This window comes from Morus notabilis, unplaced genomic scaffold (assembly GCF_000414095.1).
Source record: "Morus notabilis unplaced genomic scaffold, ASM41409v2 Scaffold61, whole genome shotgun sequence".
Lineage (NCBI taxonomy): Eukaryota > Viridiplantae > Streptophyta > Magnoliopsida > Rosales > Moraceae > Morus > Morus notabilis.
The window spans coordinates 261023-276356 of record NW_010362732.1 but is presented as its reverse complement, the minus strand read 5'-3'; the positions used below and the strand labels follow the sequence as shown (position 1 = coordinate 276356).

At 35.9% G+C, this 15334-nt stretch overlaps 2 protein-coding genes across 2 annotated transcripts; both read left to right on the top strand.

The window, feature by feature from the left end:
- The first annotated feature begins 2662 nt into the window (after positions 1-2662).
- LOC21396393 (chorismate mutase 2) lies at positions 2663-6423 on the top strand. The gene is made up of 6 exons (XM_010102729.2): positions 2663-2777; positions 3077-3314; positions 4474-4560; positions 4686-4829; positions 5232-5324; positions 5467-6423. Exons 2-6 carry the CDS (start codon positions 3090-3092, stop codon positions 5695-5697), a joined length of 780 nt encoding a protein of 259 aa, XP_010101031.1. The 5' UTR covers positions 2663-2777; positions 3077-3089; the 3' UTR covers positions 5698-6423.
- Positions 6424-7814: 1391 nt separating this feature from the next.
- On the top strand, positions 7815-14527 carry LOC21396391 (DNA-directed RNA polymerases IV and V subunit 2). Its single transcript, XM_010102727.2, has 8 exons — positions 7815-8304; positions 9111-9598; positions 10176-10388; positions 10596-11476; positions 11648-11939; positions 12434-13381; positions 13575-13852; positions 13945-14527. Exons 2-8 carry the CDS (start codon positions 9122-9124, stop codon positions 14444-14446), a joined length of 3591 nt encoding a protein of 1196 aa, XP_010101029.1. The 5' UTR covers positions 7815-8304; positions 9111-9121; the 3' UTR covers positions 14447-14527.
- Positions 14528-15334: the final 807 nt, after the last annotated feature.

Genomic DNA, 15334 nt, shown 5'->3' with positions numbered 1-15334 from the left:
AAACTAAAGGGGGCATGAAGTTAAGAAAGTAAGAACAGGTGTTTGCTAATCCAAGAGAAAAGTTGCATTTCTAAACGTGAGACCCTTAAAAAACCTCCACCGGTAGAACCATTACTTTTAACTGTTGGATTAATTTTCAACGGTCAGATTTGTAATATGAATAGCTATGTGTGACACACTGTTAATTTTCAATGCGAACATGTACATGTCTGATCGTTGAAAAATTAATCCAGAGGAAAATAACATAATTGGTAAAGTGATTAGTAAATTATTATATGTTTTTGAAACATAGTAAATTATAGTATAATTTAATATTTTAAGTTTTAAACATTATTAAAAACTAAAAAATACCCCTAAACCTCTTTTTCCACCTTATTCCTCCCCTGTAAACATTTATTTTTTTTAAATAGTAAATTATAGCATATTTTTTAAAATAGATAGATTATAGTCAAGTCCACCATGGCCGGGACTGGCGGCCGGCTTTCACGATTAGCTCCAGCAACCGGTGCCCGTTTTCTGGTGACCGATGACAGTTTTTCGATGACCGTTTAACACTATATTTACTTGTAAATACCGTATTTACTAGTAAATATCATATTTATCCGACCACCGACTCCGGCGCCCGTTTAACGCTGTATTTACAAGTAAATACGATATGTATTAATAAATACTGTACTTATTAGTAAATATCATATTTACTCAAAAAATCCGGCCACCTACTCTGGTGACCGTTAAACACTGTATTTATTGATAAATACTGTCTTTACTAGTAAATATCATATTTATCCGAAGATTCGGTAACTAACTCCAGCGACTGTTAAAACACTATATTTACCAGTGAATACCGTATTTACCAGTAAATATAGTATTTAATCCAGTAGCGACAATTGTACAAAAATCAGATCAAAATTCTCCTGAAATTCACAAAATTCATTCAAACACAGATTCATTAAAATTAAGACTAGACGAAATTCATTCACAAAAATTAAATCTAGACAAAATTCACAAGTTCATTCAAATCTAGAAAAAAATACACCCACAACTACATCAAGGACGAATCCTACCATGCGATAAAAATTAACACACATATTCTTCATTTTGAGCCGTGGAAGTGTTCGGGAGAGAATTTGCTCTGTGCATAAGCGGTGGCAATGAGAGAGAGAGAGGGACGATCTCGCGATTCACAATGGTGCGGAACTCCGCCTCGGCGCAATGTTTCCTAGAGATCTAGTATCTTCACGAAGGGTTAGGGATCCGAGACTTACCCGAAAAGTCGATCACCGATTTCGGTGACCGTTTAACACTGTATTTACAAGTAAATACCATATATTATCAATAAATACTGTATTTACTAGTAAATATCATATTTATTAAAAAATTTAGCCACCTACTCCGATGACCGTTAACACTGTATTTATTGATAAATATTATCTTTACTAGTAAATATTATATTTATCCGAAGATTCGGTAACCGACCCCGGCAACCGTTAAAACACAATATTTACTGGTGAATACCATATTTACCAATAAATACACTATTTAATCCAGTGGAGACAATTGTACAAAAATCAGATCAAAATTCTCCCGAAATTCACAAAATTCATTCAGATACAGATTCTCTAAAATTAAGACTAGACGAAATTCATTCACAAAATTCAAATGTAGACAAAATTCACAAGTTCATTCGTATCTAGAAAAAATACACCCACAACCATATCAAGGACGAATCCTACCATGCGATAAAAATTAACACACACATATTCTTCATTCTGAGTAGTGGAAGTGTTCGGGAGAGAATTTGCTTTGTACACAAGCGGTGGCGATGAGAGAGAGAGGGACGATCTCGTGATTCACAATGGTGCGGAACTCCCGTCAGACCTCAGCCTCGGTGCAATGTTTCCTGGAGATTTGTTATCTTCGCGAAGGGTCAGAGATCCGAGACGGAGAAGACAACTTCCAACGCGATGTAAGACAGAGTTCCATGACGGCTTTGCTGTTGTGCTCGATCTCCGGCGGCAGAAGTGATATATTGATACACATAGGAGGCAGAACTGAAATCCATAGCCGCCAAGGTTTTCTCCTGTGCGGATTTGTGTCGAAGGTGACAGAGATTGCAATAGCGATGGCGGCGGTAATGTCTTAACCAGATCGAGGAGGTCTTCCCAGGCGTCGATATTCGTCGCCGTCATGCTTAATCTGCAAACTGCAGATCTATCCTCGTCGTCCTTGGTCAGAGACAACGATCTCCAAGGACTCCTGAGTTCGTCGGGGTTTGATTCGTAATACTGGAGTTTGGCCGGCGATATGGGAGAGAAAGATCGACGCGGTGGAGAGAGGGGGAAAGTGTTGGCTGAGAGTGAAGAAAATTTGAAAAAATAAATTTATTTTAAAATGAAAGTTGCACACACGCTATAATTGAACAGTTTTAGAAGAATATGTTATATACTTCATTAAGATCAATAAAATATGTTATTTTGTGTATTTTCCCTTTTTTTTTTTTTTTTTTTTTTTTAAGTTCCACCGTAGTGTTGCCAATTATAAATAAATAAATAAATAAAAAAACGTGTGGGTCACTTGCGAGGTCGCACTCAAATTCATGGTATAGCCACGCAAACGCCACGACGGAATCGCACGCAAACGCCTTATAAAACCCCTCCTCATCCCTCTGTGGCTCCCATTATCGCCTTCTCTCCTTTCTCAGTTCCCGACCCAATCACTTTAAAAACTCCCCCAAACAACAGGTTGTTGCTTCTCCTCCAGTTCTTCATCATTAATTGGTAATTAATCTCTTCTTTCCACCCATTAATACTGATTGACTTTCCATTTTTATGTATTTCAAGAGTCAACTTTAATCCTAAAACAAGAGCACAAAAAACAGAGTCAACGTGCTTGTGCCACGCTCGTCCACACACACCCCACCCAATCATGCCTTTAAAATTTTCTCTCCCGTTGATGTTATATATCCTCTTTGTTACATCTAAAACCCACCATTTTTCATCTCTCAAAGAGTCCAATCATTTGGCAGACAAATGGCTTTTGCGGTACTGATTCTGGTTTTTTTGGTGTTTTGTGATAGAGACCTTTCGGCTATGGCGGAAACGGAGGCCTCTTCCGATTCGGCTGCCGGAATGACGCTCGACGCCGTCAGAGACGCCTTGGTCAGACAAGAAGACACCATTATTTTCTATCTCATTGAGAGAGCCAAGTTTCCCATTAATTCTCCTACTTACGATGAATCTCGGGCCTCCATTCTCGGATTCGGTGGTTCTCTGGTTCAATTCATTGTTAAGGAAACTGAAGCCGCGCAGGCGAAGGTAAGTTTGATTTTTTATTTTTCCGAATAAAAATGAATGTTTTGATTTTGATAGTGAATTTTTATATGCTTTTTCTTCTGGCTTCTATTTTTTATTCATTTCTGAAATATAAAATTGTCAGATTGGAAGTTGTTTTCTGTTTTTTTTTAGACTTGTTGCGTGTAGTTGTCGTCTTTTTGCCTTTAATATCTTTGCACGTTTACGCACTTCTCGTTCATTTTGATTCGTTATAATAAAATTTTTTTATAAATAATTACATTTAATTTTTTTATTATAATAAAAAATTTTTATATAAAATCACATCTTAATTTAAATTAAAAACTTAAATCAGTGAACGAAACGAAACGGACATTTGATCAACAAAATAACGTGAAAACAGAAATGTATACAAAAATTAGGGAAAAATAAATTTAACGGGCAGTTCTATTTGTTCATATAAATCTGAAAATATAAGTCCAAAGCACTTTCGGCTTTATTTGGTTTACTGTTTTTTCTTTGACAAACAGAGCATGTCCCACCCACGTACCTGTACAGGGCTCATTAGTAACATGCATGCCATTCTTCTCGAAATCGAATTGATTCGCATTTGGTTGTCCTTTTTACCACTCAAATTACATGACGCATTTAGAATTCATTTTAAAATAATTTTAATTTTTTATATGTAAATAAAAATAAAAATAATTTTAATTTAAATATAAATTATTTTTAAAAATGTATTTAGTAATTTTATTAAGAGATTATTTTCAGTATAAAAAATTTATTAATGTCTCTCTTTTTTTCTCTACTCGAGAGATGATAAAATGAAAATAAAAAATGAAAAATAATTAAAAGCCGTTTTTTATTTTTTTCTCATTTTACACTAAATTAAAAAATCGTTTTCATTTCTGTTTTTTGTCTTTATTGTGCCAAACGCAAACATTTTAATTTTTTTTTAAAAAATTTGAAAAATAAAAACGGGATCAATTCTAAACACAACCACAGTATTTTCTCTAAAAAAAATTCAAAATTAATTTTTTAATTACACTGATTTTTTCTCACCTACATAAAAGAATAATAAACTACACATTTTCAGTACAATTGAGAGTAAAAACCTAATATTGCAATTTATGCTTCTTTAAATTGCTACGTGTCTTGAACATGACATGAGAATTATTTGCAGGCTGGTAGGTTTCAAAATCCTGAAGAACATCCCTTCTTCCCGGATGTTACGCCACCTTCATTAGTGCCACCATATGACTATCCACTGGTAATTATCTATACCAGATAGTTTTCTCTCTCTCTCTCTCTGTTTTTTTTTTTTTTTCAAAAATTGGGAAAAAAGTAAACTTAATTTTGCTCTTAAACAATAAAAAGTAAAAACTACTTTTGTAGGTATTGCATCGTGCGGCGGATTTCATCAATGTGAACGATCAAATATGGGATATGTATTTCAAAGAATTGCTTCCTTTGTTGACCGAACCAGGTGATGATGGAAATTATGCATCAACTGCCTCTAGTGACCTCAATTGCTTACAGGTAAAGATACCTGTTGTGTGTTGGATATTCTACAAGTGTTGAATTTCTGTCACTGATTTGAGATGAAAAAATATTCGACTATGTCGGTCAATTATGTGACTCTGGTTACTTTCATAGATGGGTTCTTCACGGATTCAAATTTATAATTTTGATTCTCTCTCACAAAAAATTTAAATTTTAAAAGTTATAATCAAAATCATTGATTTGAACTATGATTTGAACCTATATACCGAACGGGCCTCAAGTCTTCTTTTCGAGATAAAATACTTTCATGATAAATTATTAAATTAACATTCTGTTGTGCTTTATGGTTTTTATAAATAACTTTCTTCATAACTTTCTAGCCATCATGAGTGAAATAAACTGATACTAGTATTGATGGTGGATTACAATTACTTGCAGGCCATCTCTAGAAGGATTCACTATGGAAACTTTGTAGCTGAGGTGAAATTCAGGGATGCCCCACAAGACTACGAGCCTGCAATTCGTGCTCAGGTTGGTTTGTTGTTAGATACTAGTTTGGCTATGCCAGATGATTTGGTACTATAACCGAAAATGGGGGTTCAATAACAAGAATGATCATGGCATTTTGTATGATGTTCTAATGTAGTAGTTGGTAACATTATGAAATCTTCAGGACAGAGATGCTCTGATGAAGTTGTTGACATTTGAGGCTGTAGAAGAGATGGTGAAGAAGAGGGTCGAGAAGAAGGCGAAGATATTTTCGCAGGAAGTAACCCTTAACAGCACTGAGAGCAAGGGAAAGTACAAGATTAATCCATCCATGGTTTCGCGCCTCTACGGTGAATGGATAATGCCTCTCACCAAACATGTTGAAGTTGAGTACCTCCTACGTCGGCTGGATTGAAAATTGGAATCAAAATTGAACTCTACTTTTATTGACTATTGATTTCGGATGCTAGAAGCAAATTGTTTTTCTTAGATATCTTTAGCATTCCTTTCTCCACAATCTAGAAGCCAGGTTTCCATGTAAGGTCCGCCAATTTGGATCTTTATTTATTTAAGTTAGAGGCATCTATTTACCATCGTGGTCAAAACAACACAAAACATAAATGAAAAAGAACATTATTATAATTGCAAAAAAGAAAAAAGAAAAGCTGAGACAGTTTTTCAATTGGATAGAGATCAATGGACACTAAAATGACAATGGAAATTATATTCACACCCCACTCTTTTATTAACACACCTCATTTCTAAAAAAAAAAATATTTCTTTATTACAATTGTACCCTTCACCCAAATGGGTTTAATGTAGTTTCACCTCAGTACACCCACAACAATAATTTGTTTTGTGTAAAATCAAATCATTAATACTATCCCAAAACAAAAAAGTTCCATTGACACCATAAAACGTTGTGTTAAAAAAAAAATCATTGTGCGTCGTCTCCTTTTCGTTGAGTTTTCTGTGTTTCTGCAAATAAATTCGTTTTTGCGGAACTAATATTATCTGCAACACAAAGATACATAAAGAGAAAGAATGTGAGAAAGAGTAACAGAAATCAAAAATTAAGAAAAAACAAGCACGGGTGCTTCAAAATTGAGGGACAAATTTGCTTGTTTGAGGAAGTAGAGAGAGGGGGAGAAAGAGAGAATTTAAAAGGGAGGATTTGGAAGAAATTTGGGCGAAAGCCATTGGAAAATGGGGTGTACGGGATGCGCGTTGAAAACACTTCTTTGTTTTTGTTTTATTTGTTGCCTTTTCTTTTAAATTTGTCTTTTTTAGTCATTTTATTAGTTAGGGGTGTCTTTATATATATATATATATATATATATATATTGGCCCGAATATTTCTCAAATGATAAATTAACGTCTCGTTCGTTTCATTGATTCGAGTTGAGATGTAATTGTATGTGAAAGCTTTTTACTGTAGTAAAACTCGAATCAGCGAAACAAACAAGGCCTTTGTTTCCTGTCGATCCTCGAGCCTTTGGTCAACAAGGAACACATTAGCTGAATTGAATTTGTATCCCAATTATCACTTGCCCCTAAACTTAAGTTTAGGTGGTTTAACAAATTACTTTCTCATCTTTTAATTTTAACAATTAACCATATGAATTTATAAGATTATTGTAATGTGTCTTATTTTATTAAATTTGTTTAAATTTTTTTATTAGATTTAAGGGATTAAAAATTAAGAAATTAAAAAGATTAATTTCATAAATAATTCATGAGATTTATCTTCAATTTCACTTTGGTCTTTGACTTTTAAAATATCTTACAGTTGATATCTGAGGTTTACTTTATTTCAATTTTAGTTATTTCATTAGTTAAGTGTTAAATATTTAACGGAATATGGATAAATTACATACCAAAATTTAAAACATCTAAAGATTAGGGATTAAAACAATATGAAAAATAAAAATTAATTTTTACAAACAGTCCCTATTAATTTACACAAATTCTGTCAAATACTTAATACATAGTTAATGAAAGCACCAAAACTAAAACAGAGTAAAATTTCATAGACTAACAGTAGGGCATTTTAAAAGTTGGACGAGTTTGGTATGAGGGTTCTAAACCTAGAACTATGATCCTGATGCAAACTTTTGTTTGTCTGCAAAAAGTAAAAAATGGTTCTTTAAAATCAATATTTGATTTGAATGATTCTGATTCATGATTTAAACCTTAATGTGATGTTTTAAATCAGAACTATCATAAAAAATAAAACTGCCCCCTTCTCAATTTTAGATGGTTCAAATTCTTAATTCTGATTTCGGTTCTAGAATTATAATTTGAACCTCAAATTCAAATTATGAATCACGTTTTGATTCTAAAATTAAAATCATCCTAATTTCAACCTTCATACTAAATACAACTATAAGGACTAAATAGAATTGAGAGTAAAATCTCGGGGCTACTTGTTGGATTAACCCAAAAATAAGATTCAAGAACCCCAAAATTTCAAGCGTCAACACTTCAGCTCTAATATTTCAGAAATGGCCCTTCAAAATCTTTTCGCAACGGCCATTTTGCTAGGAGCCTGGGACACATGCGTCCTTTCAAATATCCGTACAATCCATTTCACTCTCTACTTTTACGATCTCACCCCCAAGCTGTTCGTTATTCGCTTTCTAATCTACGCCGGTATTTCCGGTACTCCGGAGACGAGGGAGGGCATAAACGTCATTTTAGACCCAGGTAAAGGAGCCAATAGAGTTTTCGTGCGGGTACTGTGACTGTCAGAAAGAAGCGACACTCTCCCAAAAAAAAGAAAAAAGAAGAAGGAGAAGAAGGAGAAGAAGAAGAAACAGCTCCATTTTCCTCAAATCCAGTGAGTGAGTGAGTGAGTGAGAGAGCCAAGACCCACAAATCTTACGCACATTCTCTCTCTCTCTCTCTCCATATATATATATATTTATAGAAAAGGGAAGGCCTTTTCTCTAAGCAAATAGAATCGTTTTGAGTAAAGGGGTTTTGGGTTCTAGTTCAAATTGCTAACCGAAACTCACTCACTGTAAGTGTCCGTCTCTGAACCCATTTCTTTGTTTTCTGATGCTCTCTCGATCATGTGTAAACATTATTTACAAAAACAATCGTCTCTCACACTCTTTATCTTTTTTTTTTTTCTGAGGAAGGTCCTACGAGAATTGGGTTTGGCAGCAGTTCGGTTTGTTTTAGAGGCCAAAAAAAAAAAAAAAAAATCATAAAATAAGAACGATCAAACTGTTTTTTCCTATTTTTTGGGTTGAGGCATGAGGATTTTTTTTTTTGCGCCAGGGTTTTGGTGTACGGAATGGTTTGATGCTGTTTAGAGAACATGTGTTCTTCGTTTTGACATATTGGAAGTGTTTTTACACAATGGGAAATACTTTGATGAACTATATGGGTTTCTGCATGTAGATTCTTCTTTGCTTTCGTAGCAAAAACATTACTAATATCATTTGCCGATTGAAAAACACATTCTGATAGGGAAGGAGGAAAATATTCTGTATTCTCTAGGATCATTTGTTCGGGTTAATGATATAGGATTTTAGGGCTCATAGTTTATGGGCTGCTTTCAAACATTTTGCTCTTGTTTGTTGTTTTCTTTGTATTATTGTTGAAAAAGGAAAGCTTGTGCCACTAATGGGTCAAAAAAAGTTTTTAAGGTTTGCTTCTATTTTCTTGTCAAGCCCATTTGGTTAATTATTTCTGGTCCGTGTTACAATTAGTAAAGTGGGTTTTTATTTATTTATTTATATTATATATATATATATTTTTTTTTTTTGTGAGTGAAACATTGCTAATTTCCATGTTATCAACTTTGATTTTGTTTTCAAGATTTTAGTACAATGGGGGCATCATCAGATGCCAAGGAAGATGTAGCTATGAGCAGCAAGGGAGAAAAATTTTCAGGCTCAGTCGATATGGACATAGATGATGAAGAAGAGTTCAATGAATTAACAAGCATAAAAGAACTTGGGGAAGTATTTCTGCAGAATTTTTGCAAGGAGGCATCAACGTCTTTCTTCAGTGAGTATGGTCTCATCAGTCACCAAATCAACTCATACAATGATTTCATCAGGAATGGTGTGCAGAAAGTATTTGACTCTTTTGGTGATCTCATTGTTGAGCCCGGGTATGACCCTTCAAAGAAGCGTCAGAATGAGTGGAGATACGCATTAGTAAGGTTTGGGAAGGTCACACTTGATCTGCCTAGCTTTTGGGGCGGTGCCGACAAGGATAAGGAGTACAATTTGTTGCCTAGACATGCTAGGCTTCAAAACATGACGTATTCATCCAGGATGAAAGTGAATGTCCATATCGAGGTTAATAAAGTCAAAACTCTATATAGATGTGTGTGTGTGTGTGTGTGTGTGTGTGTGTGTGTGTGTGTGTGTGTGTGTGTGTGTGTGTGTCTGTGTGTGTGTGTTTGTGTGTAAATGTTTGTTCAATTTTATTTGCTTTGTTTGGCTGCTGATGTCCACATTTCTCTACTAGTTTTGTTGTAATCTAATTTTGACACAAATTCTACATTATGTGTGCAATGTTGTGCTAAACTGTTAAAGGTGTCTAAATTGCTTTTTGATAAATTGTTTAAGGTGCCTTTAAACTTATTTATGTCCCCCAATAATGGGGAGCTTTTCATAAATGGAGAGGATTGTGCTTGAGTCTATATATTGTGTGGCAAAATCACCTCTTTATAGGTATGTGTCTGTGTTTATGTTGCTTCTTGGATATAGTTGTTAATTGTTTCTGGAGATGGATGGTTGTCATATGGATAATTGTTTCTATTCTTTGTTTTTGTGGGCTTTGTAATCAGATTAATGGGTATTACTTTGAAACAATTTTTAAAATTTGAGCGTTTTCTTAGTATTTGTGGTTGATAAAGATGGACTTTACCAGGTATATACTCAAAAACTCGTTAGAAGTGACAAATTCAAAACTGGAAAAGAGCAATTCCTTGACAAGGAAATTATAAGTACTGAAGACAAGGATGTCATGATTGGGAGGATCCCGGTGATGGTAAAGTCTGACCTTTGTTGGATGAAGGATGCTGAGAAAGGAGACTGTTACTTTGATCACGGAGGATATTTTATAATCAAGGGTGCAGAGAAGGTGTGTTTTTAGATTACTGCTATTCTTTCCCTTGGTAGTGAACTTTTGGGAGGATCATTTGGGGTAGCTGTTTTTCTGTATAGTGTGGAGTTTCTAGTTTTTCATTTGTTGCTGCCTTCACTTTGATGGTGGCATTACGCTATGCACACACATGTGTATATATGTGTTCTGCTGAATATAATAACAGTTTTCTCATTTACAATGCAGACATTTATTGCCCAGGAGCAAATCTGTAGGAAAAGACTCTGGATTACAAGTCATCAGAATCTTACAGTTGCATACCAGTCAGAAGTTAAGAGGAATAGATTGATTCTTAGATTAGCGCAATCTGGACTTGAAGACACTACAGTAGAGAAGGATGTCCTTTGTGTTTACTTTTTGTCAACTGAGATTCCTGTGTGGATTTTGTTCTTTGCCCTTGGCGTCTCATCTGACAAGGAAGTTGTGGATCTCATTGATTTTCCCACTGATGATGCCAGCATTTTAAATATACTTTTTCCTTCAATCCAAATTTCGGATGAGGTATGTGCCGGCTTTCGTAGACAGAAGAAAGCTCTTGGTTTTGTGGAGAAACATATTAAGAAAACTCAGTTTCCGCCAAGAGAAAGTGCTGAAGAGTGCCTTGACATGTTTCTGTTTCCGAATCTGAGAGGTATGCTGCAAAAGGCCCGCTTTTTAGGTTATATGGTGAAGTGCCTTTTGCAGGCCTTTACCGGTCGTAGAAAATGTAATAACAAGGATGATTTTAGAAACAAGAGACTGGACTTGGCTGGTGAGTTGCTAGAGCGAGAGCTGAGGGCTCAAGTGTCACATGCAAGGAAACGCACGGCTAAGGCTTTGCAGAGGGACCTTTATGGAGATAAGGGATTGCGTCAAATTGAATTTTACCTGGATGCTTCTATAGTTACTAATGGTCTTTCCAGAGCGTTTTCAACTGGAGCATGGTGTCATCCTTTCAAGAAGACTGAAAGAATTTCAGGGGTAGTTGCAAATGTTGGACGTACAAATCCATTGCAGACAGTGGTGGATATGAGGAAAACACGCCAGCAAGTTCAGTACACAGGGAAAGTTGGAGATGCTAGATACCCGTGAGTAGCTTTCAAAAAGATCACCTGTTGTCTTGTCAGCTTGTTTGTGTTTCAACTTTATTGTTGTATGTTTATTGCATATTGGGGTTATAAATAGAACAATACTGCTTCTAAATTTGCTTGTGTGATGATCCTAGGATGATTGAATATTGACTAATTCTTTGGATGCAGACATCCTTCCCACTGGGGAAAGGTTTGCTTTCTCTCGACCCCTGATGGTGAAAATTGTGGGCTTGTAAAAAATTTGGCTGCTACTGGGTTAGTAAGTATAAACATTGCGGAATCTCTCATTTCCACATTGTGCGATAGCGGCATGGAGAATCTAGCGAATGATACTTATACGCCACTGCATGAGAAGCATAAAGTTTTTCTAAATGGGGATTGGATTGGAGTTTGTGCTGATTCCCTTGCCTTTGTGACAGAATTGAGGAGAAAGCGGCGCAGAAATGAGTTACCACATCAGGTTCTCTCTAAATTTTCTCCATAGAGAAATATCATCTTTGAATTTTGGTTTTGAAACCATTCTTATTTTCATGTTCTGGAGTTGAGAGACAGTTAGAAACATCATAAATTTCATCTCACTTGCCTTAATGCAATGTCTAATATCCTTGCATCCGTTAATAAATTTTCTGAACGTACTATATTCCCCCCCATAGATTATTTATAACGAGGCAAGAAAATGTTTATTGTTTAAACATCTAGACTGTGAATGTTTGTAGTTTGTAGTTTGTCTTGCTTGCTGTTGACATATTTTTCGTTTCTATGCTATACGTTAAAACATCTAGACTGTAAATGTTTGCAGTTTGTAGTTTGTCTTGCTTGCTGTTCACATATTTTCATTTCTCTGCTATTCGGGTCCTTGTTCTGTTTAAACTTATAAAAGAGGAAAATCCTATTTCTCTTTGCAATTCTTCTTTGTTGCTTTTAAAGCCAAGTAGTACCGATTTTGTCTTGTAGGTTGAAATTAAAAGAGATGAACAGCATGGGGAAGTGCGCATATTTTCTGATTCTGGAAGAATTTTACGTCCCCTTTTAGTGGTTGAGAATTTGAATAGGATTAAACCATCTAAGGAGGGGAAGTATACCTTCCATTCCCTTCTCGATAAGGGAATAATTGAGCTTATTGGAGCTGAAGAGGAAGAAGACTGTCGAACTGCATGGGGTATCAAATATCTTTTCATGGAAGATGGGGGGAAGCCTGTCAACTATACACACTGCGAACTAGACATGTCTTTTCTGTTGAGTGTAAGCTGTGGAATCATACCATTTGCAAATCATGATCATGCAAGGAGGGTCCTCTACCAAGCTCAGAAGCACTCTCAACAAGCGATTGGTTTTCCTACGACAAATCCCGATATCAGAGTGGATACTCTTTCTCACCAATTACACTATCCACAAAGACCACTCTTTCAAACAATGACGTCTGATTGTCTTGGGAAACGAGGTTATGCCCCAAGTCAAAATGGATTTATTCCAAAGTTTGAATGCTTCAATGGCCAGAATGCCATCGTTGCCGTCAATGTTCATCTAGGTTACAATCAAGAAGATTCCATAGTGATGAATCGTGCTTCTTTGGAACGTGGTATGTTCCGATCCGAGCACATAAGAAGTTATAAGGCTGATGTTGACAATAAGGAATCAACCGACAAAAGGCGGAAGCCTGACGATTGCTTTAATTTTGCAAAGATACCAAGTAAGAATGGACGTGTTGATAGCCTCGATGACGATGGTTTTCCTTTTATTGGTGCAAACCTACAGAGTGGTGATATAGTTATAGGGAGGTGCGCTGAATCAGGGGCCGATCATAGTATTAAACTGAAGCACACTGAGAAGGGAATGGTCCAGAAGGTTGTGCTTTCCTCTAATGACGACGGGAAAAACTTCGCTGTGGTGTCTCTAAGACAGGTATTTTAAGCTTTTATAACGAACGTTTATAGATAGTTTCATATTCCTATGGTAGCTAACGCTTTGCCTTTAATCTTTGCAAGATGCAAGTAAGCATTATGTTATTATTTAACACCTACTCTCATTGTTCTGATAAATTTACTGAAAGACAAATTTCTTTTTCATTAATTACATTTCTGACTTCTTGGTGCAGGTTCGTCAGCCAATTCTCGGAGACAAATTCTCAAGCATGCATGGACAAAAGGGTGTTCTGGGATACTTGGAATCCCAAGAGAACTTCCCCTTTACAATCCAAGGAATCGTTCCGGACATCGTCATCAATCCTCATGCGTTTCCGTCACGACAAACTCCCGGTCAACTCCTGGAGGCTGCATTAGGAAAGGGGATTGCTTTAGCAAAGGGCATTCCGCTGAGACATGCCACCCCTTTCTCCACTCCCTCTGTTGATGCCATCACAGAGCAGCTTCACAAGTAACTTTTCTTTTGGGCTAAGTGCGTGTTATACATTTTTCCCTGAATGGTAGAATTGGATTTGATTCAAAAATTTGTGTAATGTGTCACAGGGCTGGATTCTCAAGATGGGGAAATGAGAGAGTATACAATGGTCGGACTGGTGAAATGGTCCGTTCCCTCATTTTCATGGGGCCAACTTTCTACCAGCGGCTGGTTCACATGTCCGAAGACAAAGTAAAGTTCCGAAACACTGGTCCGGTCCACCCTCTAACTCGTCAGCCTGTAGCAGACCGCAAGCGCTTTGGTGGGGTCAAGTTTGGTGAGATGGAACGAGATTGTTTATTAGCTCACGGTGCATCAGCCAACTTGCATGAGCGCCTCTTTACTCTCAGTGACTCCTCTCAAATGCACATTTGCCACAGATGCCACAATGTTGCGAACATTATCCAGCGATCGTTGATGGGTGGCCGGAAGGTAAGAGGTCCCTATTGCCGGATCTGCAAGTCAGCTGATGACATCGTTCGGGTTAATGTGCCTTATGGGGCCAAGCTGCTGTGCCAGGAACTTTTCACCATGGGCATCAACTTGAAGTTTGAAACCCGTATTTGCTGAGACAGTGGGTTTCCGAACTGTTGTTTTGTATATCGAATACTCTTTTTAAATCAGGTCCAAGTACTTGTTTTGTTTATGCTCCATAGTGACACGTTTCTCTAAGCTTAATAGTTAACATCACAAGCATATCATAGCTTAGCATTATGATTTTTGCCACAGATGCTCTTTGAAATGGCTTTTAGAGAGCTTAAATCCTTCAAAATTGTAGAAACCGGTTTTACGTGCGAGCATCATTAGTTGAAAACTTGTATTTTTCCTTCCGTCGTGTTATTATTATTACATACGAGGGAAAAAAAGGAAAGAGAAAAAGATTATAGATTGATTATACTTGTCGAAAACAAATAAAAATAGTTCATGTCATTAGTTAATAAACGACATCAAGACGAAAATAAAGAGGACATGAAATGAGTAAGCTTCATCAAGTGAACCAAAAAACATCAAAGAAAATGACAATTTTACGAAACGACAAATTACGATGACCCAAAATGGAAGAAAATCCAAAAACGACAAATAGAGACAAACGCAGAAAATGGCAACACTGAAAACGACAAAACACAACAATGTGAAGCCGACAATAATTTGAACGATGATGATGACTTGAAAAACCGACAACATATTAAAACGACCCAATATTATGGAAAGGACATCAACTTAAAAAGAATATTAACATAGACAGCCACAATAACAATTAAAAACGAAATTAGAAATCGACAACTGTTATGAATAACAGCTGTTTATCTAAGTCAATGTTATTGTGTAAGTTGTTCATATCAGAATTTTATTGTGTAAATAGTAACTGTAAATAGTAAATACTGTACAAATAGTAACTGTGAATAGTGCTAAAAATTTTCTTATAAATAGAACTCCAAGACTCTTCATTTTATATAC